This window comes from Anarhichas minor, unplaced genomic scaffold (assembly GCF_050575085.1).
Source record: "Anarhichas minor isolate MPS153535 unplaced genomic scaffold, ASM5057508v1 ptg000090l, whole genome shotgun sequence".
Lineage (NCBI taxonomy): Eukaryota > Metazoa > Chordata > Actinopteri > Perciformes > Anarhichadidae > Anarhichas > Anarhichas minor.
In genome coordinates this window covers 475,681-501,546 of record NW_027466536.1, presented here as the reverse complement: position 1 = coordinate 501,546, position 25,866 = coordinate 475,681, and the positions used below count along the sequence as shown (strand labels likewise).

The window sequence follows — 25,866 nt, the reverse complement described above, 5'->3', positions numbered from 1 at the left end:
TTCTGTTGAAGTAATGATTAAGCAAAAATCAAGACCAGGTCATATAAACTGAAACCTGAAACATCAGATGATATAATTACAACATATGTTTTATCATGGGCTGTCTGCCTTACCACATTTGGTGTGTATATCAAATTTAACTTTCACTGTGTCATCAAGATCTGATTCAGTATAAAGGCAACTCAAGGACACAGCCATTTGTGCCACAGAAAGACCTGAGTTCCTGCCTGTGGTAATATCATGCTCTCTTAAGATTGAGATCATTTGAATGTGTTCTTCATTTAAGAAATAAGTTGTAGGAATAGAAACAATTGTTGCATGAATTTTGTTTTTACACCTACACTAACAACAAAACTGTTTTGAACAGGATTGGTGAATACTTTTGAGAGAGAGGGGGTCAGGTAAGGATGACTATTCAATTATTAATTTGTCTTTTTAAGCGTTTAATACATATGCAAAATGTTTCTGATTCAGATTCGGTTTTTCATCCAAATATTTTGACAAAACTCAACATGTTTAAATGTATTCTCTGTAACAACGAAGTCTGAATAAGACTTAAGTTGGAAGTAAAGTTGTAAAGTTGAAGCCCACCTGTACACATACATGGTTTCAATGTGGATTTGTTTATGTATTTAAAGTTCAAGTGATGTAAATTACATGGAATTAAAATATTAGTCTAAGATTGCAGTTCCTTTGTAATTATCTAACAGACATAAGCCGCCACCATGAGTACAGACGCGGAGATGGCCACGTATGGCAAAGCTGCCGTTTACCTACGTAAGCCAGAGAGGGAGAGAATTGAAGCTCAAGCCGCACCATTTGATGCCAAGAGTGCCTGCTATGTGACCGATGTCAAGGAGCTGTACTTGAAGGGAACAATCATCAAGAAAGACGGTGACAAAGTCACAGTCAAAGTCCTGGACACTCAGGAGGTAGGTATCATAAAGTCAGAGCCAACTGGGAATTCAATATGATCAGTTCTCATTGTGACAAATGTCATGTTTCAGGAGAAGACAGTTAAAGAAGCTGACGTCAGTCCAATGAATCCTCCCAAGTATGATAAGATTGAGGACATGGCCATGATGACCCATCTCAATGAAGCCTCTGTGCTGTATAACCTCAAAGAGCGTTATGCAGCATGGATGATCTACGTAAGACAATCTATCTAAGGAGAACGAGAACTATTGAAAATGACTTTAATTTTTGGAAACATAATGTTAACTGTTGAATCTCTTACGATAACTTTCAGACCTACTCTGGACTGTTCTGTGCCACTGTGAACCCCTACAAGTGGCTCCCAGTGTACGATTCTGAATGTGTAGCTGCCTATAGAGGCAAGAAGCGTATGGAGGCTCCACCCCACATCTTCTCTGTCTCTGACAACGCTTATCAGTTCATGTCAACTGGTAAGTCATTATCACAACAATGTAGAGGATATCACTGTATGAGGTTTCTGTTGCAGTGAAACATAGTTCATTCTTTTGTTTCTTATTTAACAGATAGGGAGAACCAGTCAGTCTTGATCACGTAAGTTTGGTTCATTTACAATTGTTGACTTTGTTGAAGATAGTCAAATATCTTGATCAAATTCTTATAAGTCTGTGTCTATGCCTAGTGGAGAATCTGGTGCTGGAAAGACTGTGAACACCAAGCGTGTCATCCAGTACTTTGCAACAATCTCAGTTGGTGGAGAAGGGAAGAAGAGGGACACATCAAAGGTATGTTCCTGATGATTACAATTCAGAGTTCTTTACCAATGGAATATTTTCCAAAGTCATTTTCTGATATCGCTTCTAATACTGGATTATAGGGGTCACTGGAGGATCAGATTATTGCAGCCAATCCCCTGCTGGAGGCCTACGGTAATGCCAAAACTGTGAGGAATGACAACTCTTCTCGTTTTGTAAGTATGAAACAATTTCGACACATGTGAGAGGCCTTGTTACTGATTGTCCATGTAGAGGGACATTAAGAATCCCTTTGTTCCAAACAGGGTAAATTCATCAGAATCCATTTCGGCACAACTGGCAAACTGGCTAGTGCTGACATTGAGACATGTAAGTAATAATACTCCATGTCCATACAAATGACTCAAATTGAAAATTGTGACTTATAAACAATATTTGTAGATCTGCTGGAGAAGTCTAGAGTGACATTCCAGCTTCCTGCTGAAAGAGGCTACCACATCTTCTACCAGATGATGACCGCCCACAAACCTGAGCTGCTTGGTAAACAGATTGAGATGTTGTAATATTTTACCTACTGTTTTCATATGAAACTAAATTATTAACATTTTCAACCTTTTTTGATCACCAGATTTGGCACTCATCACAACCAACCCCTACGACTTCCCCATGTGCAGCATGGGTCAGATCGCTGTGGCCAGCATTGATGACAAAGTTGAGCTGGAAGCCACTGATGTGAGTGATCTTCACATCAAACTATTGAAATATATTTAGTGCAATACATGCAAAACTGCTCTTTTGAGTGCATTTTCTAAAGTGATTATGTTTTGTGTGGACACATCTTTTGAATTCAGAATGCTATTGATATCCTGGGCTTCACAAATGATGAGAAGATGAGCATCTACAAGATGACTGGTGCAGTGCTCCACCATGGTAACATGAAGTTCAAGCAGAAACAGCGTGAGGAGCAGGCTGAGCCTGATGGCACAGAGGGTGAGTAGCTTGGGAACAACAGTATTAAGATAAATAGAGTTCCTAATCACACTGGTTTCTGTTCATATCATGATGGAAATCACTGAATTATTTTCAGAGGCTGACAAGGTTGCTTATTTGCTGGGTCTGAACTCCGCTGACATGCTGAAAGCTCTGTGCTATCCCAGAGTGAAGGTCGGAAATGAGTATGTCACCAAGGGACAGACTGTACCTCAGGTAAACATGAATTATCCATATTCAATATCCTACTATTTGAAAAAAGATTAGTTATATTAGTTCTACTAAAATAATGTATTTCAGGGTTCACTCGATACAATAAAAGCCATGTAAGTGTACAATGTTACTACTTAAAGTTTTATCTATTTAATGCTGAATCTAGGGGGGGGGGGGGGGGGGGTCCTGTATCGATGTGAGGGTCCCTACAGAGGATGTCATATGTGTACAAATTGTAAAGCCCTCCGAGTCAAATTTGTGATTGTAGGCTATAAAAAATGAATTGAATTGAATCTTAGATGCATTTTTTTCATTTAGGATTTTTTTTGTGTCATATATCTCATTAGAATGACTATACAAGAACACCAATAATCTATTATTTTACAGAACGGTTAATTTATCAAATCACATCGTTATTTCATTCAGGTGGGTAACTCAGTGCCTGCCCTGGCCAAGTCTATCTATGAGAAGATGTTCTTGTGGATGGTCATCCGTATCAACCAGATGTTGGACACTAAACAAGCAAGGCAGTACTACATTGGTGTCCTGGATATCGCTGGGTTTGAAATCTTTGACGTAAGCTTAAATTCCAAAAATTCAGTAGCCAATACTTTTAATGACATAATCATTCTTATTAACAGAAAGAGGTTATGTGTCCTTTCAGTTCAACACATTGGAGCAGCTGTGCATCAACTTCACCAATGAGAAACTGCAACAGTTCTTCAACCACACCATGTTTGTCCTGGAGCAAGAGGAGTACAAGAAGGAGGGTATTATCTGGGAGTTCATTGACTTTGGCATGGACTTGGCTGCCTGCATCGAGCTGATTGAAAGGGTAATCAATTAATTTTGTGATATAATTTTCCTTAATTTGACTTAATGTATAACTTAATGACATATTTCTTCCCACTTTTTTCAAGCCCATGGGCATCTTCTCCATCCTTGAAGAGGAGTGCATGTTCCCCAAGGCAACAGACACATCCTTCAAGAATAAGATGTATGACCAGCATCTTGGCAAAAACAAAGCATTTGAGAAGCCAAAGCCCGCCAAAGGCAAGGCTGAGGCCCACTTCTCCCTGGTGCACTATGCTGGTACCGTGGACTACAATGTCGGTGGCTGGCTGGACAAGAACAAGGATCCACTGAATGACTCTGTCGTTCAGCTCTACCAGAAATCCTCTGTGAAACTGCTGCCTATTCTGTATCCACCTGTCGTTGAGGGTATGAGAGTAGCTACAGTGAACTAAAACACATTTTAATGTTATAGATACTGTATATTTTGAAATGTAGCATGTGTTCAAGTAAATTTTATGTCGTTCTAAAACAGAATGTCTTCTTAAAATTATCAACAGAGGTTGGTGGCAGTAAGAAGGGAGGCAAGAAGAAGGGTGGTTCTATGCAGACTGTATCTTCACAGTTTAGGGTAAGGTTTGACATTGCAAACGTATCTTATGTATCGTAGCTTATACTCAAAATCACAACTGTAACATGCCATGATAAGTCACCACTTTGGATCTACAGGAGAACTTGGGCAAGCTGATGACTAACTTGAGGGCCACCCATCCTCACTTTGTGCGCTGCCTGATTCCCAATGAGACAAAGACTCCAGGTACATAGAGAACATAATCTCAAGAGTCTTTGAGGAGTGGTTTGCTTTTTTTGGTATGGTTCACATAGTTCTAAAGATTAAAAAATGTCTTTTTTCCAGGTCTGATGGAGAACTTCCTGGTCATCCACCAGCTCAGGTGTAACGGTGTGCTGGAGGGTATCAGAATCTGCAGGAAAGGTTTCCCCAGCAGAATTATCTATGCTGACTTCAAGCAGAGGTATCAATGGATATTTTCATAGAATGTTAATGTGGACCATTGAAATAAAAAGGTCACAAAATGACCATTAACTCTCTCATAAAAGGTACAAGGTGCTGAATGCCAGTGTCATCCCCGACGGCCAGTTCATTGACAACAAGAAGGCTTCAGAGAAGCTGCTTGGGTCAATTGATGTCCCACATGATGAGTACAAATTTGGACACACCAAGGTAAGCACTTTCCTTTCCATATTTAACCGAAGAATAATCGCCAAGGAGGTTAAGTTGTTTAGTCCAGTATGTAGTATGATTATTGTTTGCATCTGTCTGTCTGTCTACGGCTAATCTCGCATTCTGCTGGACCCATCAGCCTAATGGTTTTTTAATGCTAATTTATGACTGTATGCTCAAGGACCGAGGTCGTGGTTCCAGTGGTTACTCCTCACTACTGTTAACCTGCCGGTAGTGGCCACAAGTGATCAACAATTGCTTCAGTTTGGACTCTTCAATCAAACATTACAGCAATGATCATATACGAACAGGATTAGAGACTAAAGGCGTCCTGTTGTTGCAGTAAACCGCAGTCATCTTTGCAAATGAAAAACTCAATTGAGCGTGGACTCAGGCAGAGCGTGTCTTCTCATGTCAGTAGGAGGACATTTCATTAGTTGTTAGCTGTTAGCAGATTACAGCAGATAACACATTTTTTAGCTGCGATTCTGGGACAGCTGCATAGATAAGAATGACAGCATATGAACGTGTGAGTGAAAAATGCATCCGACACAGGTTGGGTAAAGAAAATAAGTAATTGTTGTATTTATTCAATGAACCATTACAGACGTGGTCGTTGCAGACAGAACATGCTGAGTTTTAGATGATGTGAAGTATTCACTTCCTCAGTTCATCCTACCTGTCATTTATTTGTTGTTTGTTTAGGTGTTCTTCAAGGCTGGTCTGCTGGGTACCCTTGAGGAGATGAGAGATGAAAAACTGGCATCACTGGTCACAATGACTCAAGCTTTGGCCCGTGGTTACGTCATGAGAAAGGAGTTTGTGAAGATGACTGAGAGGAGGCATGTTGAAAATAACTCATTCTGAATCATGGTATGAAAAATCACAAACAACATTGTCCATAACAGCTACTTCTTATCTGCAGGGAAGCCATCTATTCCATCCAGTACAATATCCGCTCATTCATGAATGTGAAACACTGGCCATGGATGAAGGTGTACTACAAGATCAAGCCTCTGCTGAAGAGTGCTGAAACTGAGAAGGAGCTGGCAAACATGAAGGAGAACTATGATAAGATGAAAACTGACTTGGCTGTTGCCCTGTCCAAGAAGAAGGAGCTGGAGGAGAAGATGGTTTCCCTTCTGCAGGAGAAAAATGATCTGCAGCTGCAAATAGCATCTGTGAGTACACATCAACAGACAGTTGTGCTTTTTCATGTTGTTCATTGTTGGTGTTCTGACATCTATTTGCATTAAATGGATTAGGAAGGAGATAATCTCTCAGATGCTGAGGAGAGATGTGAGGGTCTTATCAAGGGCAAGATTCAGATGGAGGCCAAATTCAAAGAGACAAGTGAGAGACTGGAGGATGAAGAGGAAATCAATGCTGAGCTCACTGCCAAAAAGAGAAAGCTGGAGGATGAATGCTCTGAGCTCAAGAAGGATATTGATGACCTGGAGCTTACCTTGGCCAAAGTGGAGAAGGAGAAACATGCCACTGAGAACAAGGTTTGTAAATAATAATCTGACCATCATATCAAAATGATAATGATTAGCGCTTATTCACGAGATCTTTCTTGCACACTTAGGTCAAGAACCTGACCGAGGAGATGGCCTCTCAGGATGAGAGCCTTGCTAAGTTGACCAAGGAAAAGAAAGCCCTTCAGGAGTCTCATCAGCAGACTCTTGATGACCTGCAGGCAGAGGAAGACAAAGTCAACACTCTGACCAAGGCCAAGACCAAGCTTGAACAGCAAGTGGATGATGTAAGTTTACAAATACTCTTGGATTGAAGATGCAAGATTTTTCTTAAAAATTATGAATAAAAATGTGAACAAATGTTATTTCTTCAGCTTGAGGGTTCTCTGGAGCAAGAGAAGAAGCTGCGTATGGACCTTGAGAGAGCCAAGAGGAAGCTCGAGGGTGATCTGAAACTGGCCCAGGAATCCATTATGGATCTTGAGAATGAAAAGCAGCAGTCTGATGAGAAAATTAAAAAGTACATTTTTTTTGAATTATCACAACAACCATTCTTTTGAAAAAGAATGTCAACTGCATGAACTATATGTATTTTATCTTTAAATTCTCACAGGAAGGACTTTGAAACCAGTCAGCTCCTTAGCAAGATTGAAGATGAGCAGTCAATGGGTGCTCAGCTTCAGAAGAAGATCAAGGAGCTTCAGGTGACATATTTTGTTACAGAAAACATTACTGCACCCATTTCCTAATGTGTGTATCAAAAGTGAAAGTTTGCTGAAAGAAATTACACCTACATTCAACAGGCCCGCATTGAGGAACTGGAGGAAGAGATTGAGGCTGAGCGTGCTGCTCGTGCCAAGGTGGAGAAGCAGAGAGCTGACCTCTCCAGGGAACTTGAGGAGATCAGTGAGAGGCTGGAGGAGGCTGGTGGTGCCACCTCTGCTCAGATTGAGATGAACAAGAAGCGTGAGGCTGAGTTCCAGAAGCTCCGTCGAGACCTTGAGGAGTCCACTCTGCAGCATGAATCCACTGCTGCTGCTCTTCGCAAGAAGCAGGCTGACAGCGTTGCTGAGCTGGGAGAGCAGATTGACAACCTCCAGCGTGTTAAGCAGAAGCTTGAGAAGGAAAAGAGTGAATACAAGATGGAGATCGATGACCTCTCCAGCAACATGGAGAATGTTGCTAAAGCAAAGGTACACAATGCATTACATGCTATTTCAGTAATGTCGATAATATAGCATGTAATATTATGAATGAAATCTGATCAATGATCTCATCTCTCTTTTACTCATTAGGGAAATCTTGAAAAGATGTGCCGTACTCTTGAGGACCAATATAGCGAACTGAAGACCAAGAATGATGAAAATGTTCGTCAGATCAATGACACAAGTTCACAGAAAGCCCGCCTCCTGACAGAAAATGGTATCTACAAGTTATCATTGAAAGTTCTGTTGTGCATGTTATTGAGAAACGTAAGTTGAACTGATGTATCATGACATTTTTCACACAAGGTGAGTTCAGCCGTCAAATTGAAGAGAAAGAAGCCCTTGTCTCCCAGCTGACCAGAGGCAAACAGGCCTTCACACAGCAGATTGAGGAAATGAAGAGACAGATTGAAGAGGAGGTTAAGGTAAGAAACCATTAAGTAAGTGTACATTGGAATTATTCATTTTGGAATTTAGAAATTTTGTAAATTCATGAATCATTTTTATAAACAGGCCAAGAATGCTCTTGCCCATGGACTGCAATCAGCTCGCCATGACTGTGATCTCCTGAGGGAGCAGTTTGAGGAGGAGCAGGAGGCCAAGGCTGAGCTGCAGCGTGGAATGTCCAAGGCCAACAGTGAGGTGGCTCAGTGGAGATCTAAGTATGAGACTGATGCTATTCAGCGCACTGAGGAGCTTGAGGAATCCAAGTGAGTAACATTCAAACAACTAAATTGTCAAATGCAGCTCTGCTTTCATATGTTCATCTAGATCCTAAAAACATGTTATTATCAAAATGGCCCGAATGTAAGAACATGCTTAATAACTTGACCCCCCAGACAGCGTTACAGCGATAGGCTCCATTGAAAAAGAAGATCCGCCTTTGTGAAGACATGAACATCTAATCCTCGAATAAAATATGAGCTCCAACTTTGTAAATAAAATTTCCCGAAAAAATAGTTGTCTCATCATTGGTGCGATACAGTATTTGTTCATGTAAAATTATTCAGCTACGAACTCACGGTGCACATTCTTGTTACTAAGGCTCCAAGTCCATTCTACATTTTTCAAACAGGAAAAAGCTTGCCCAGCGCCTTCAGGAGGCTGAGGAGCAGATTGAGGCAGTGAATTCCAAATGTGCTTCTCTTGAGAAAACCAAACAGAGGCTCCAGAGTGAGGTGGAGGACCTCATGATTGATGTGGAGAGGGCCAACAGTCTCGCAGCCAACCTTGACAAGAAGCAGAGGAACTTTGACAAGGTAGCATTGTTTACTTTGTGTGGCCAAGCCATACAAACAATAACATAGATATATATATTTGTCTTTATAGTGCTACACAACCAACTGAACTGTAGTAATTGTGCTATTCAGGTGTTGGCAGAGTGGAAACAGAAGTATGAGGAGGGTCAGGCAGAGCTTGAGGGAGCACAGAAGGAGGCTCGTTCTCTCAGCACTGAGCTGTTCAAGATGAAGAACTCTTATGAGGAAGCTCTGGATCACCTGGAAACCATGAAGCGTGAAAACAAGAACCTGCAACGTGAGTTCAACATAATGTAAAATGTTCATTTTATTCAACACGTGTATGTGTTAGAATACAGTATTTATATGTACACTTCAAGGCTTAACAATATTAAACAAATGTATCTATCTGCAGAGGAGATCTCAGATCTGACTGAACAGATTGGTGAGACTGGCAAGAGCATCCATGAGCTGGAGAAGTCCAAGAAGCAGGTGGAGACAGAGAAGTGTGAGATCCAGACAGCTCTTGAAGAGGCTGAGGTACATCTTTTTTTCCTGGAGAGATCTTCTGAAAAAAATTGCAAATAGTAAAAAAAAGCATAAATGGATTGAAGGCAGTGATGAATATTTCATTCTTTGATATCGTCAGGGAACTCTGGAACACGAAGAGTCTAAGATCCTGCGTGTCCAGTTGGAGCTCAACCAGATCAAGGGTGAGGTGGACAGGAAGCTGGCAGAGAAAGATGAGGAGATGGAGCAGATCAAGAGGAACAGCCAGAGAGTGATTGACTCAATGCAGAGCACTCTGGACTCTGAGGTCAGGAGCAGGAACGATGCCCTGAGGATCAAGAAGAAGATGGAGGGAGACCTGAATGAGATGGAGGTCCAGCTGAGCCACTCCAATCGCCAGGCTGCTGAGTCCCAGAAGCAGCTGAGGAATGTGCAGGCACAGTTTAAGGTATTGTAAGACACAGAGTTGTTCCACAGTCTACGGTCAGTACAGGGACATTTTGGCATTCATGGGAATATTTTCATGATATTTTTTCACTAGGATGCACAACTGCACCTTGATGATGCTGTTAGAGCCCAGGAAGACTTCAAGGAACAAGCTGCCATGGTGGAACGCAGGAACGGTCTCATGACTGCTGAAATTGAGGAACTTAGAGCTGCTCTGGAGCAAACAGAGAGAAGCCGCAAAATTGCAGAGCAGGAGCTGGTGGACGCCAGTGAGCGTGTTGGACTTCTGCACTCTCAGGTGAACAAACTCCTTTAATTTCTGCAATAAATCAAATGTCTAATGAGATTTACAATAACCTAAATTCAGGCACTTAACTGAGAAAATCATTTTATCTTTTAGAACACAAGCCTCATGAACACCAAGAAGAAGCTTGAGAGTGATCTGGTCCAGGTCCAGGGTGAAGTGGATGACACTGTTCAGGAAGCAAGGAATGCAGAGGAGAAGGCTAAGAAGGCCATCACTGATGTGGGTTTAAATTTTGTTCTTACTTTTACTCCAATGTGTTTTTTAAAGATATTGCTAAATAACATGTTATGCTGTCTCCTCTAGGCTGCTATGATGGCTGAAGAGCTGAAGAAGGAGCAGGACACTACTGCTCACCTGGAGAGGATGAAGAAGAACCTGGAGGTTGGTGTCAAGGACCTGCAGCACCGCCTGGATGAGGCTGAGAACCTGGCCATGAAGGGTGGCAAGAAGCAGCTCCAGAAACTTGAGTGTAGGGTAAGAAAGTCATGTTAAGGTTTACAAAGCTGAAGCAAGACATTGAAACAATATGGAAACTTACTTATTTTCTTATTGTGTTTTGAAGGTGCGCGAGCTGGAGACAGAGGTTGAGGCTGAGCAGAGACGTGGAGTAGATGCTGTTAAGGGTGTCCGCAAATATGAGAGGAGAGTGAAGGAGCTCACCTATCAGGTACAGTCACTTTGATAGTTAAAATGTACAGGACAAAATTATCCAATATACTTACCATAAAAGACATTTTAACTTGCACATCTACATTGTCTATTACAGACTGAAGAGGACAAGAAAAATGGCTCCAGGCTGCAGGATCTGGTTGACAAGTTGCAACTCAAGGTGAAGGCCTACAAGAGGCAGGCTGAGGAAGCGGTAAGGATAACATATTTATTTTCAATACTGACAATTTCTTAAAGCAAAAATAAAGTACATAAAAGTAAAAGTACAGCAAAAGCATTCATTTTCATATTCGTTATCATTCTTTCGTATAATATCATCTACCAAATGTAAGTCATCTGATACTAAAATAAGTGCTGGAGAGGTTGGAGAATCAATTTTGCGTGGTCGCATTATTTGTTGTCACAATTACATATAATTTAGAATAACTCAAACTGATACTAAAAACCAATATTAAGCAAAACTGATATCGTAATAAGCAAATACATATTATACACTGTAACATTATATTTAATTATGTTGACGAGAATTATCGGAAAAAAAACAATCAGCTATTAAGCACCATAGCTATATAGTTAGAAACACATTTTTTGATTTTGGCAATGTAAACAGTTATGTCATATTCATGTTGTACACAATCATGAAAAATGTTTCCGTCATACATTAAACTTTAAAAAGTGTTCCATACCTTTAAACTTTGTCTGTGATATTCCAGGAGGAGCAGGCCAATTCTCATCTGTCCAAGTGCAGGAAGGTCCAGCATGAGCTGGAGGAGGCTGAGGAGCGTGCTGACATTGCAGAGTCCCAGGTCAACAAGCTGAGAGCAAAGAGCCGTGACTCTGGCAAGGTAACTAACATTCAGCTTGATGAAAATTAAATAGATTGAAATTACCACTATTTTAATGTAAATCACGAAACACTTAAGTCATGACTGAAAAAAAGTTACGATATAGCCTCAAACTTCAGAAAATTAACGACAGACAAAACCATTACAGTATGATGTGTATGTAGGCGCATATGCACTTTATGTAATAATTGTTTTCTGTTTTCACAGGGAAAAGAGGTTGCTGAATAAAACGCTTCGGCTGAGGTTTTTTTTCTAATCATAAAATATGATGTGAATTACGCCACAATAAAAATGATTTTTGATCTTGACTTGCATTGTCTGTGTTGTTTTGATCTAATTGTGTCCTCCAAGTCGCTGTAATCCCAATGTGAACATTTCGCATGACCATGAATGAATAGTTGGCTTAATTCAATATACATTTGCTCTGAGAAACCATCTTTGGAGGCCAATGCTTTTGAATGAGACGGTTCAATAACTTCTGGCATCCCAGAAACACCCTCACCCTGATCAAAACACATCTAGCCACAAAATGTAAAGTGTAAGAGAGGAGTTTAATGAGTGTCATACGAATATTTAACAGAGAGTGCATTCCAACCTTTCAGAGAATAATCAACCTCCACACTCAGTGTTCTTCTGTCAGATAAGAAAATTGAGTATCCTAATAAGTGGACAAACTGATAGTGCTTCAAGAATCTTTGTTTTTAATTGATTTATCTCTTTTTCTGCATTAATAGTGTCTTTACAGTTTGGATTATTTCTGTGCTTGTTTCGTGCTATGGTGCCTCATACAACTGAATGAGGCACGAAATGAAACTGAAAAACTCAAAATTAAATAAAAATAAGTCAAGAAAAAAGTAAATATATATATGTATGTATATATTACTTAAGTCATCCACGACTTACTTATATTATTTGTTTAAATTGTTGATCGCAATAAGATTCTGTAAATTGAAAATATTTAAAAAGTTAAAAGTTAAATTGAAAGTTTGAAATAAAGTTTTCAAAAATTATACTTTAAAAAAAACTGTTTATAAAAACAAAGCACTGATATATTTTACAATTAGTTGACCTACTTTAAAGTGAAGAGGGTGTTCAAGAGCTTAAAATAAACTTCTGTTGAAGTAATGATTAAGCAAAAATCAAGACCAGGTCATATAAACTGAAACCTGAAACATCAGATGATATACAACATATGGTATATGATGGGCTGTCTGCCTTACCACACTTGGTGTGTATACCATATTTAACTTTCACTGTGTCATCAAGATCTGATTCAGTATAAAGGCAACTCAAGGACACGACTATTTGTGCCACTGAAGACCAGAGTTCCTGCCTGTGGTAATATCATGCTCTCTTAAGATTGAGATCATTTGAATGTGTTCTTCATTTAAGAAATAAGTTGTAGGAATAGAAACAATTGTTGCATGCATTTTGTTTTTACACCTACACTAACAACAAAAACTGTTTTGAACAGGATTGGTGAATACTTTTGAGAGAGAGGGGGTAAGGTAAGGATGACTATTCAATTATTAATTTGTCTTTCTAAGCATTTAATACATATGCAAAATGTTTCAGATTCAGATTCGGTTTTTCAGCCAAATATTTTGACAAAACTCAACATGTTTAAATGTATTCTCTGTAACAACGAAGTCTGAATAAGACTTAAGTTGGAAGTAAAGTTGTAAAGTTGAAGCCCACCTGTAACCTTACACATACATGGTTTCAATGTGGATTTGTTTATGTATTTAAAGTTCAAGTGATGTAAATTAAATGGTATTAAAATATTAGTCGAAGATTGCAGTTCCTTTGTAATTATCTAACAGACATAAGCCGCCACCATGAGTACAGACGCGGAGATGGCCACGTATGGCAAAGCTGCCATTTACCTACGTAAGCCAGAGAGGGAGAGAATTGAAGCTCAAGCCGCACCATTTGATGCCAAGAGTGCCTGCTATGTGACCGATGTCAAGGAGCTGTACTTGAAGGGAACAATCATCAAGAAAGACGGTGACAAAGTCACAGTCAAAGTCCTGGACACTCAGGAGGTTGGTATCATAAAGTCAGAGCCAACTGGGAATTCAATATGATCAGTTCTCATTGTAACAAATGTCATGTTTCAGGAGAAGACAGTTAAAGAAGCTGACGTCACTCCAATGAATCCTCCCAAGTATGACAAGATTGAGGACATGGCCATGATGACCCATCTCAATGAAGCTGCTGTGCTGTATAACCTCAAAGAGCGTTATGCAGCATGGATGATCTACGTAAGACAATCTATCAAAGGAGAACGAGAACTATTGAAAATGACTTTACTTTTAGGAAACATAATGTTAACTGTTGAAACTCTTACGATAACTTTCAGACCTACTCTGGACTGTTCTGTGCCACTGTGAACCCCTACAAGTGGCTCCCAGTGTACGATTCTGAATGTGTAGCTGCCTATAGAGGCAAGAAGCGTATGGAGGCTCCACCCCACATCTTCTCTGTCTCTGACAACGCTTATCAGTTCATGTCAACTGGTGAGTCATTACCACAACAATGTAGAGGATATCACTGTATGAGGTTTCTGTTGCAGTGAAACATAGTTCATTCTTTTGTTTCTTATTTAACAGATAGGGAGAACCAGTCAGTCTTGATCACGTAAGTTTGGTTCATTTACAATTGTTGACTTTGTCGAAGATAGTCAAATATCTTGATCAAATTCTTATAAGTCTGTGTTTATGCCTAGTGGAGAATCTGGTGCTGGAAAGACTGTGAACACCAAGCGTGTCATCCAGTACTTTGCAACAATCTCAGTTGGTGGAGAAGGGAAGAAGAGGGACACATCAAAGGTATGTTCCTGGTGATTACAATTCAGGGTTCTTTACCAATGGAACGTTTTCCAAAGTCATTTTCTGATATCGCTTCTAATACTGGATTATAGGGGTCACTGGAGGATCAGATTATTGCAGCCAATCCCCTGCTGGAGGCCTACGGTAATGCCAAAACTGTGAGGAATGACAACTCTTCTCGTTTTGTAAGTATGAAACAATTTCGACACATGTGAGAGGCCTTGTAACTGATTGTCCATGTAGAGGGACATTAAGAATCCCTTTGTTCCAAACAGGGTAAATTCATCAGAATCCATTTCGGCGCAACTGGCAAACTGGCTAGTGCTGATATTGAGACATGTAAGTAATAATACTCCATGTCCATACAAATGACTCAAATTGAAAATCGGCCTAGCTGTGACTTATAAACAATATTTGTAGATCTGCTGGAGAAGTCTAGAGTGACATTCCAGCTTCCTGCTGAAAGAGGCTACCACATCTTCTTCCAGATGATGACCGGCCACAAACCTGAGCTGCTTGGTAAACAGTTTGAGATGTTGCTACATTTCACCTACTGTTTTCATATGATACTAAATTATTGACATTTTCAACCTTTTTTGATGACCAGATTTGGCACTCCTCACAACCAACCCCTACGACTTCCCCATGTGCAGCATGGGTCAGATCGCTGTGGCCAGCATTGATGACAAAGTTGAGCTGGAAGCCACTGATGTGAGTGATCAAACTATTGAAATATATTTAGTGCAACACATGCAAAACTGCTCTTTTGAGTGCATTTTCTAAAGTGATTATGTTTTGTGTGGACACATCTTTTGAATTCAGAATGCTATTGATATCCTGGGCTTCACAAATGATGAGAAGATGAGCATCTACAAGATGACTGGTGCAGTGCTCCACCATGGTAACATGAAGTTCAAGCAGAAACAGCGTGAGGAGCAGGCTGAGCCTGATGGCACAGAGGGTGAGTAGCTTGGGAACAACAGTATTAAGATAAATAGAGTTCCTAATCACACTGGTTTCTGTTCATATCATGATGGAAATCACTGAATTATTTTCAGAGGCTGACAAGGTTGCTTACTTGCTGGGTCTGAACTCCGCTGACATGCTGAAAGCTCTGTGCTATCCCAGAGTGAAGGTCGGAAATGAGTATGTCACCAAGGGACAGACTGTACCTCAGGTAAACATGAATTATCCATATTCAATATCCTACTATTGAAATTAGTTTTACTAAAATAATGTATTACATGGTTCACTAGATACAATGAAAGCCATGTAAGTGTTCAATGTTACCACTTTCAAAAGTTGTATCTATTGAATGCTCAATCTAGAATAAGTGAAGCACCATCTGGTGTCTTTTCTTGGGGGGGGGGGGGGGGGGTCTCTGCAGAGGATGTCATATGTGCACAGATTGTAAAGCTCTCTGAGGCAAATTTGACTATAAAAAAAGGAATTGAATTGAATCTTAGATGCATTCTTTCCATTTAGGATTTTTTTGTCATTTATCTCAATAGAATGATTATAAAGAACACCAATAATCTATTATTTTACAAAGCGGTTAACTTATTAAATCATATCGTTATTTCATTCAGGTGGGTAACTCAGTGCCTGCCCTGGCCAAGTCTATCTATGAGAAGATGTTCTTGTGGATGGTCATCCGTATCAACCAGATGTTGGACACTAAACAAGCAAGGCAGTACTACATTGGTGTCCTGGATATCGCTGGGTTTGAAATCTTTGATGTAAGCTTATATTCCAACAATTCAGCAGCCAATACTTTTAAAATCATTCTTATTAACAGAAAGAGGTTATGTGTCCTTGCAGTTCAACACATTGGAGCAGCTGTGCATCAACTTCACCAATGAGAAACTGCAACAGTTCTTCAACCACACCATGTTTGTCCTGGAGCAAGAGGAGTACAAGAAGGAGGGTATTATCTGGGAGTTCATTGACTTTGGCATGGACTTGGCTGCCTGCATCGAGCTGATTGAAAGGGTAATCAATTAATTTTGTGATATAATTTTCCTTAATTTGACTTAATGTATAACTTAATGACATATTTCTTCCCACTTTTTTCAAGCCCATGGGCATCTTCTCCATCCTTGAAGAGGAGTGCATGTTCCCCAAGGCAACAGACACATCCTTCAAGAATAAGATGTATGACCAGCATCTTGGCAAAAATAAAGCATTTGAGAAGCCAAAGCCAGCCAAAGGCAAGGCTGAGGCCCACTTCTCCCTGGTGCACTATGCTGGTACCGTGGACTACAATGTCGGTGGCTGGCTGGACAAGAACAAGGATCCACTGAATGAGTCTGTCATTCAGCTCTACCAGAAATCCAATGTGAAACTGCTGCCTATTCTGTATCCACCTGTCGTTGAGGGTATGAGAGTAGCTACAGTGAACTAAAACACATTTTAATGTTATAGATACTGTATATTTTGAACTGTAGCATGTGTTCAAGTAAATTTTATTTTGTTCTAAAACAGAATGTCTTCTTAAAATTATCAACAGAGGTTGGTGGCAGCAAGAAGGGAGGCAAGAAGAAGGGTGGTTCTATGCAGACTGTGTCTTCACAGTTTAGGGTAAGGTTTGACATTGCAAACGTATCTTATATATCTTAGATTATACTCAAACTCACAATTGTTACATCTCGATCTACAGGAGAACTTGGGCAAGCTGATGACTAACTTGAGGGCCACCCATCCTCACTTTGTGCGCTGCCTGATTCCCAATGAGTCAAAGACTCCAGGTACATAGAGCATATAATCTCAATAAAGTCTCTGAGGAGTGGTTTGCTTTTGTTGGTGTGGTTCACATAATTCTAGAGTCTAACTATTTATTCAAAGAAGTAATTCAAAAATATATTTTTTCCAGGTCTGATGGAGAACTTCCTGGTCATCCACCAGCTCAGGTGTAACGGTGTGCTGGAGGGTATCAGAATCTGCAGGAAAGGTTTCCCCAGCAGAATTCTCTATGCTGACTTCAAGCAGAGGTATCAATGGAAATTTTCATAGAATGTTAATGTGGACCATTGAAATAAAAAGGTCACAAAATGACCATTAACTCTCTCATAAAAGGTATAAGGTGCTGAATGCCAGTGTCATCCCTGAGGGCCAGTTCATTGACAACAAGAAGGCTTCAGAGAAGCTGCTTGGGTCAATTGATGTCCCACATGATGAGTACAAATTTGGACACACCAAGGTAAGCACTTTCCTTTCCATATTTAACCGAAGAATAATCGCCAAGGAGGTTAAGTTGTTTAGTCCAGTATGTAGTATGATTGTTGTTTGCATCTTTTTGTCTGTCTGTCTACGGCTAATCTCGCATTCTGCTGGACCCATCAGCCTAATGTTTTTTTTAATGCTAATTTATGACTGTATGCACAAGGACCGAGGTCGTGGTTCCAGTGGTTACTCCTCACTACTGTTAACCTGCCGGTAGTACCCACAAGTGATCAACAATTGCTTCAGTTTGGACTCTTCAATCAAACATTACAGCAATGATCATATACGAACAGGATTAGAGACTAAAGGCGTCCTGTTGTTGCAGTAAACCGCAGTCATCTTCGCAAATGAAAAACTCAATTGAGCGTGGACTCAGGCAGAGCGTGTCTTCTCATGTCAGTAGGAGGACATTTCATTAGTTGTTAGCTGTTAGCAGATGACAGCAGATAACACATTTTTTAGCTGCGATTCTGGGACAGCTGCATAGATAAGAATGACAGCATATGAACGTGTGAGTGAAAAATGCATCCGACACAGGTTGGGTAAAGAAAATAAGTAATTGTTGTATTTATTCAATCAACCATTACAGACGTGGTCGTTGCAGACAGACCATGCTGAGTTTTAGATGATGTGAAGTATTCACTTCCTCAGTTCATCCTACCTGTCATTTATTTGTTGTTTGTTTAGGTGTTCTTCAAGGCCGGTCTGCTGGGTACCCTTGAGGAGATGAGAGATGAAAAACTGGCATCACTGGTCACAATGACTCAAGCTTTGGCCCGTGGTTACGTCATGAGAAAGGAGTTTGTGAAGATGACTGAGAGGAGGCATGTTGAAAATAACTCATTCTGAATGATGGTATGAAAAATCACAAACAACATTGTCCATAACAGCTACTTCTTGTCTGCAGGGAAGCCATCTATTCCATCCAGTACAATATCCGCTCATTCATGAATGTGAAACACTGGCCATGGATGAAGGTGTACTACAAGATCAAGCCTCTGCTGAAGACTGCTGAAACTGAGAAGGAGCTGGCAAACATGAAGGAGAACTATGATAAGATGAAAACTGACTTGACTGCTGCCCTGTCCAAGAAGAAGGAGCTGGAGGAGAAGATGGTTTCCCTTCTGCAGGAGAAAAATGATCTGCAGCTGCAAATAGCATCTGTGAGTACACATCAACAGACAGTTGTGCTTTGTCATGTTGTTCATTGTTGGTGTGCTGACATCTATTTGCATTAAATGGATTAGGAAGGAGATAATCTCTCAGATGCTGAGGAGAGATGTGAGGGTCTTATCAAGGGCAAGATTCAGATGGAGGCCAAACTCAAAGAGACAAGTGAGAGACTGGAGGATGAAGAGGAAATCAACGCTGAGCTCACTGCCAAAAAGAGAAAGCTGGAGGACGAATGCTCTGAGCTCAAGAAGGATATTGATGACCTGGAGCTTACCTTGGCCAAAGTGGAGAAGGAGAAACATGCCACTGAGAACAAGGTTTGTAAATAATAATCTGACCATCATATCAAGTAAAATGATAATGATTAGCGCTTATTCACGAGATCTTTCTTGCACACTTAGGTCAAGAACCTGACCGAGGAGATGGCCTCTCAGGATGAGAGCCTTGCTAAGTTGACCAAGGAAAAGAAAGCCCTTCAGGAGGCTCATCAGCAGACTCTTGATGACCTGCAGGCTGAGGAAGACAAAGTCAACACTCTGACCAAGGCCAAGACCAAGCTTGAGCAGCAAGTGGACGATGTAAGTTTACAAATACTCTCTGATTGAAGAAGCAAGATTGTTCTTAAAAATTATGAATAAAAATGTGAACAAATATTATTTCTTCAGCTTGAGGGTTCTCTGGAGCAAGAGAAGAAGCTGCGTATGGACCTTGAGAGAGCCAAGAGGAAGCTCGAGGGTGATCTGAAACTGGCCCAGGAATCCATTATGGATCTTGAGAATGAAAAGCAGCAGTCTGATGAGAAAATTAAAAAGTAATGTACTTTTTTGAATTTGTACAACAACCATTCTTTTGAAAAAGAATGTCAACTGCATGAACTATATGTATTTTATCTTTAATTCTCACAGGAAGGACTTTGAAACCAGTCAGCTCCTTAGCAAGATTGAAGATGAGCAGTCAATGGGTGCTCAGCTTCAGAAGAAGATCAAGGAGCTTCAGGTGACATATTTTGTTACAGAAAACATTACTGCACCCATTTCCTAATGTGTGTATCAAAAGTGAAAGTTTACTGAAAGAAATTACACCTACATTCAACAGGCCCGCATTGAGGAACTGGAAGAAGAGATTGAGGCTGAGCGTGCTGCTCGTGCCAAGGTGGAGAAGCAGAGAGCTGACCTCTCCAGGGAACTTGAGGAGATCAGTGAGAGGCTGGAGGAGGCTGGTGGTGCCACCTCTGCTCAGATTGAGATGAGCAAGAAGCGTGAGGCTGAGTTCCAGAAGCTCCGTCGAGACCTTGAGGAGTCCACTCTGCAGCATGAATCCACTGCTGCTGCTCTTCGCAAGAAGCAGGCTGACAGCGTTGCTGAGCTGGGAGAGCAGATTGACAACCTCCAGCGTGTTAAGCAGAAGCTTGAGAAGGAAAAGAGTGAATACAAGATGGAGATCGATGACCTCTCCAGCAACATGGAGAATATTGCTAAAGCAAAGGTACACAATGCATTGCATGCTATTTTAGTAATGTCGATAATATAGCATGTAATATTATGAATGAAATCTGATCAATGATCTCATCTCTCTTTTACTCATTAGGGAAATCTTGAAAAGATGTGCCGTACTCTTGAGGACCAATATAGCGAACTGAAGACCAAGAATGATGAAAATGTTCGTCAGATCAATGACACAAGTTCACAGAAAGCCCGTCTCCTGACAGAAAATGGTATCTACAAGTTATCATTGAAAGTTTTGTTGTGCATGTTATTGAGAAACGTAAGATGAACTAATGTATCATGACATTTTTCACACAAGGTGAGTTCAGCCGTCAAATTGAAGAGAAAGAAGCCCTTGTCTCCCAGCTGACCAGAGGCAAACAGGCCTTCACACAGCAGATTGAGGAGCTGAAGAGACAGACTGAAGAGGAGGCTAAGGTAAGAAACCATTAAGTAAGTGTACATTGGAATTATCCGAGTTCGAATTTAGAAATTTTGTAAATTCATGAATCATTTTTATAAACAGGCCAAGAATGCTCTTGCCCATGGACTGCAATCAGCTCGCCATGACTGTGATCTGCTAAGGGAGCAGTTTGAGGAGGAGCAGGAGGCCAAGGCTGAGCTGCAGCGTGGAATGTCCAAGGCCAACAGTGAGGTGGCTCAGTGGAGATCTAAGTATGAGACTGATGCTATTCAGCGCACTGAGGAGCTTGAGGAATCCAAGTGAGTAACATTTCGTACATGCAAAAATATCTGACATTATTTTTTATAACGATTTGTATTTCACTGAGCGACAAATTCTACATTTTTCAAACAGGAAAAAGCTTGCCCAGCGCCTTCAGGAGGCTGAGGAGCAGATTGAGGCAGTGAATTCCAAATGTGCTTCTCTTGAGAAAACCAAACAGAGGCTCCAGAGTGAGGTGGAGGACCTCATGATTGATGTGGAGAGGGCCAACAGTCTCGCAGCCAACCTTGACAAGAAGCAGAGGAACTTTGACAAGGTAGCATTATTTACTTTTTGTGTGGCCAAGCCATACAAACAACAACATAGATATATATATTTGTCTTTATAGTGCTACACAACCAACTGAACTGTAGTAATTGTGCTATTCAGGTGTTGGCAGAGTGGAAACAGAAGTATGAGGAGGGTCAGGCAGAGCTTGAGGGAGCACAGAAGGAGGCTCGTTCTCTCAGCACTGAGCTGTTCAAGATGAAGAACTCTTATGAGGAAGCTCTGGATCACCTGGAAACCATGAAGCGTGAAAACAAGAACCTGCAACGTGAGTTCAACATAATGTAAAATGTTCATTTTATTCAACACGTGTATGTGTTAGAATACAGTATTTATATTTTACACTTCAAGGCTTAACAATATTAAACAAATGTATCTATCTGCAGAGGAGATCTCAGATCTGACTGAACAGATTGGTGAGACTGGCAAGAGCATCCATGAGCTGGAGAAGTCCAAGAAGCAGGTGGAGACAGAGAAATGTGAGATCCAGGCAGCTCTTGAAGAGGCTGAGGTACATATTTTTTTCCTGGGGAGATCTTCTGAAAATAATTGATGGATAAATGGATTGAAGCCAGTGATGATTATTTCATTCTTTGATATCGTCAGGGAACTCTGGAACACGAAGAGTCGAAGATCCTGCGTGTCCAGTTGGAGCTCAACCAGATCAAGGGTGAGGTGGACAGGAAGCTGGCAGAGAAAGATGAGGAGATGGAGCAGATCAAGAGGAACAGCCAGAGAGTGATTGACTCAATGCAGAGCACTCTGGACTCTGAGGTCAGGAGCAGGAACGATGCCCTGAGGATCAAGAAGAAGATGGAGGGAGACCTGAATGAGATGGAGGTCCAGCTGAGCCACGCCAATCGCCAGGCTGCTGAGTCCCAGAAGCAGCTGAGGAATGTGCAGGCACAGTTTAAGGTATTGTAAGACACAGAGTTGTTCCACAGTCTACGGTCAGTACAGGGACATTTTGGCATTCATGGGAATAGTTTCATGATATTTTTTCACTAGGATGCACAACTGCACCTTGATGATGCTGTTAGAGCCCAGGAAGACTTCAAGGAACAAGCTGCCATGGTGGATCGCAGGAACGGTCTCATGACTGCTGAAATTGAGGAACTTAGAGCTGCTCTGGAGCAGACAGAGAGAAGCCGCAAAATTGCAGAGCAGGAGCTGGTGGACGCCAGTGAGCGTGTTGGACTTCTGCACTCTCAGGTGAACAAACTCCTTTAATTTCTTCAATAAATCAAATGTCTAATGAGATTTACAATAACCTAAATTCAGGCACTTAACTTAGAAAATCATTTTATCTTTTAGAACACAAGCCTCATGAACACCAAGAAGAAGCTTGAGAGTGATCTGGTCCAGGTCCAGGCTGAAGTGGATGACACTGTTCAGGAAGCAAGGAATGCAGAGGAGAAGGCTAAGAAGGCCATCACTGATGTAGGTTTAAATTTTGTTCTTACTTTTACTCCAATGTGTTTTTTAAAGATATTGCTAAATAACATGTTATGCTGTCTCCTCTAGGCTGCTATGATGTCTGAAGAGCTGAAGAAGGAGCAGGACACCAGTGCTCACCTGGAGAGGATGAAGAAGAACCTGGAGGTTGGTGTCAAGGACCTGCAGCACCGCCTGGATGAGGCTGAGAACCTGGCCATGAAGGGTGGCAAGAAGCAGCTCCAGAAACTTGAGTGTAGGGTAAGAAAGTCATGTTAAGGTTTACAAAGCTGAAGCAAGACATTGAAACAATATGGAAACTTACTTATTTTCTTATTGTGTTTTGAAGGTGCGTGAGCTGGAGACAGAGGTTGAGGCTGAGCAGAGACGTGGAGTAGATGCTGTTAAGGGTGTCCGCAAATATGAGAGGAGAGTGAAGGAGCTCACCTATCAGGTACAGTCACTTTGATAGTTAAAATGTACAGGACAAAATTATCCAATATACTTACCATTAAAGACATTTTAACTTGCACATCTATATTGTCTATTACAGACTGAAGAGGACAAGAAAAATGGCTCCAGGCTGCAGGATCTGGTTGACAAGTTGCAACTCAAGGTGAAGGCCTACAAGAGGCAGGCTGAGGAAGCGGTAAGGATAACATACTTCTTTTCAATACTGACAATTTCTTAAAGCAAAAATAAAGTACATAAAAGTAAAAGTACAGCAAAAGCATTCATTTTCATATTCGTTATCGTTCTTTCGTATAATATCATCTACCAAATGTAAGTCATCTGATACTAAAATAAGTGCTGGAGAGGTTGGAGAATCAATTTTGCGTGGTCGCATTATTTGTTGTTACAATTACATATAATTTAGAATAACGCAAACTGATACTAAAAAGCAATATTAAGCAAAACTGATATCGTAATAAGCAAATACATATTATACACTGTAACATTATATTTAATTATGTTGACGAGAATTATCGGAAAAAAAACAATCAGCTATTAAGCACCATAGCTATATAGTTAGAAACACATTTTTTGATTTTGGCAATGTAAACAGTTATGTCATATTCATGTTGTACACAATCATGAAAAATGTTTCCGTCATACATTAAACTTTAAAAAGTGTTCCATACCTTTAAACTTTGTCTGTGATATTCCAGGAGGAGCAGGCCAATTCTCATCTGTCCAAGTGCAGGAAGGTCCAGCATGAGCTGGAGGAGGCTGAGGAGCGTGCTGACATTGCAGAGTCCCAGGTCAACAAGCTGAGAGCAAAGAGCCGTGACTCTGGCAAGGTAACTCTACAATTCTGTTCTATCAAATCAAATTTAATTTAATGTGACAGAAAGTTACTGTGAGTTAAGTTTGATTTAAATCAACCTAATCAAACCCTGTCTTTGTGTGTTTTTAGGGAAAAGAAGTAGCAGAGTAAAGCACACTGCCTGATGAGCGGTTTCTTATCATATAATATGATGTGAAATATGCTATCAAAAATAAATGTTTTCCCTTTCACTCTCAAATTTGCTGTCTGCCTGTTTTTTCCATGGTATTGTTTTTCCCAAGAGATAAGTAATAGACTGGGAAATTGGCTATGCAGAAATCCCATTTGTAATAAGTAGAAATATACTACCCGGCTGACTAGGCTTTATCAACAAAAGTACACAAAATTGGTTGTAATGGTTGGCCACGGAATTAAGTATATTGATTCTCATTGTCATTTATGTATTAACTCTCTGGTACTGTAACAAATGCTGAAGTCTTCCTTCAAGTGGCATATTTTACCCTTGATAATGTCAATGTTCAAACCAAGTCGAGAGGGTGCCTCTGCATGCCCTGTTGCCATTTTGACCTGAAAAACTTGAGAGAAAAGCACTAGATGGATACATGGCTTAATCTGAGTTCTCACATGGTATTTTTTCCGTGAATGCCATAGGGAAAAGTTGTATAGGAATACAAGTCTGTACTTCTAGTAAACAGCTATGCTTCTTTGCTGATTTTAGAATGGCACTGTTGACGTCTTGGTTTTTAACTTACCCATCCAACTGAATGCTTAGAGAGATACTACACACTTAAATGTGATTTATTTTTAGCTGTAAACTAAATGATATGCTGTGCTGTGATGAAACACACAAATACTGATGTTAATATTGAAATTTCTTTCCAAATGTAGAAAAAGTTCATTATTTGAAAATGGCTCATCACGCCATCTACTGTTTTAAACTAACCCTGAACCTTGCAGGCCAATGATGACTCCTTTCTCAGTATGCGTACTTCTGTACTTGTGAACTCCTGGACTTGTGAAATGTCATCAGTCTCAGCCCAAGTACTGTTCCAATTCAAAGTTGGCATCGAGCCAAGCCAGGTCCAAATGCCCGGATGTGGCTTACTCTGCCCATTTTACCGGGAGTGGATCAGAGGTGACTTGTCTGTACTTGGGACAGCCAAATATCCCAGAATGCATTTTGCACCAGCAACAGGAAACAATGGCGGAGGAGAAATCACCCAACTGGAAGTTGAAACTTTCGAAATACTACTGTTGTTGAGTCACGGAAAGTCATTTTAGGACGTTTTTAGGCGAAAGGTTAGTTGTGTAAGCATCAAATCTGTGGTCCGTTTGTCAATATTCAGCCGATTTAAAAATCTGCTCCGACGATTTCGGAGATGTGAAATGTTGCTAGCTGGACCGGCAGTAAACCAGCACCGGGGGCTCAGCGCTCACGGTGCCCGCCTAGAACAGCCTGATCTCGGCGAGTCTTTTGAAACTTGCCGCTGGTATTTACGTCTCATTTTCCTCGTCGGCAAAGCATACAGCAATCCGGATCAGATCCACATGCATACATATATATATGTACATGTATGTATATATATATGTGTATATTATATAATACACTTATATAATAATATATATATTTTTTATTTTAAATGAAAACGAAAAAAGCAGGGTTGTCATATTTAGTTTGATTGTAAAAATACTTTACAGTAAAAAAACGGATTAAACTCATTAAGCAAGACCAGCTGAGGTGGTGATGTCATCAAGTAAGCTGCTGTTCCAATTGTCCTTATTGCGTTTTCTGGACTC

The 25,866-nt window shown here is 40.5% G+C and overlaps 2 protein-coding genes across 2 annotated transcripts; both read left to right on the top strand.

Annotated features, from left to right (window-relative positions):
- Positions 1-206: 206 nt before the first annotated feature.
- On the top strand, positions 207-11,933 carry LOC142938763 (myosin heavy chain, fast skeletal muscle-like). Its single transcript, XM_076082156.1, has 41 exons — positions 207-232; positions 368-401; positions 711-932; positions 1,008-1,151; positions 1,250-1,406; positions 1,500-1,527; positions 1,616-1,718; positions 1,811-1,903; positions 1,994-2,057; positions 2,130-2,228; positions 2,317-2,420; positions 2,540-2,678; positions 2,776-2,894; positions 3,318-3,467; positions 3,556-3,726; positions 3,812-4,112; positions 4,244-4,314; positions 4,413-4,500; positions 4,600-4,717; positions 4,803-4,926; positions 5,632-5,768; positions 5,852-6,107; positions 6,192-6,434; positions 6,515-6,691; positions 6,779-6,924; positions 7,018-7,108; positions 7,208-7,597; positions 7,700-7,826; positions 7,916-8,034; positions 8,123-8,319; positions 8,685-8,868; positions 8,980-9,145; positions 9,263-9,387; positions 9,497-9,805; positions 9,899-10,102; positions 10,205-10,330; positions 10,415-10,585; positions 10,674-10,778; positions 10,878-10,973; positions 11,494-11,625; positions 11,833-11,933. Exons 3-41 carry the CDS (start codon positions 726-728, stop codon positions 11,851-11,853), a joined length of 5,802 nt encoding a protein of 1,933 aa, XP_075938271.1. The 5' UTR covers positions 207-232; positions 368-401; positions 711-725; the 3' UTR covers positions 11,854-11,933.
- Positions 11,934-13,463: 1,530 nt separating this feature from the next.
- LOC142938761 (myosin heavy chain, fast skeletal muscle-like) lies at positions 13,464-24,219 on the top strand. The gene is made up of 39 exons (XM_076082155.1): positions 13,464-13,670; positions 13,746-13,889; positions 13,988-14,144; positions 14,238-14,265; positions 14,354-14,456; positions 14,549-14,641; positions 14,732-14,795; positions 14,877-14,975; positions 15,064-15,167; positions 15,279-15,417; positions 15,515-15,633; positions 16,046-16,195; positions 16,278-16,448; positions 16,534-16,834; positions 16,966-17,036; positions 17,116-17,203; positions 17,329-17,446; positions 17,532-17,655; positions 18,366-18,502; positions 18,586-18,841; positions 18,926-19,168; positions 19,253-19,429; positions 19,517-19,662; positions 19,757-19,847; positions 19,947-20,336; positions 20,439-20,565; positions 20,655-20,773; positions 20,862-21,058; positions 21,153-21,336; positions 21,450-21,615; positions 21,734-21,858; positions 21,954-22,262; positions 22,356-22,559; positions 22,662-22,787; positions 22,872-23,042; positions 23,131-23,235; positions 23,335-23,430; positions 23,951-24,082; positions 24,199-24,219. Exons 1-39 carry the CDS (start codon positions 13,464-13,466, stop codon positions 24,217-24,219), a joined length of 5,802 nt encoding a protein of 1,933 aa, XP_075938270.1.
- Positions 24,220-25,866: the final 1,647 nt, after the last annotated feature.

Coding starts and splice junctions, on each gene's coding strand:
- LOC142938763 (XM_076082156.1), top strand. CDS start 726: ATGAGTACAGACGCGGAGATGGCCACGTATGGCAAAGCTGCCGTTTAC. Junction 8,035..8,122: donor AGATTGAAGAGGAGGTTAAG/GTAAGAAACCAT, acceptor TTTTATAAACAG/GCCAAGAATGCTCTTGCCCA. Junction 10,974..11,493: donor AGAGGCAGGCTGAGGAAGCG/GTAAGGATAACA, acceptor GTGATATTCCAG/GAGGAGCAGGCCAATTCTCA.
- LOC142938761 (XM_076082155.1), top strand. CDS start 13,464: ATGAGTACAGACGCGGAGATGGCCACGTATGGCAAAGCTGCCATTTAC. Junction 17,447..17,531: donor TATGCTGACTTCAAGCAGAG/GTATCAATGGAA, acceptor CTCTCATAAAAG/GTATAAGGTGCTGAATGCCA. Junction 19,663..19,756: donor TCTGATGAGAAAATTAAAAA/GTAATGTACTTT, acceptor TAATTCTCACAG/GAAGGACTTTGAAACCAGTC.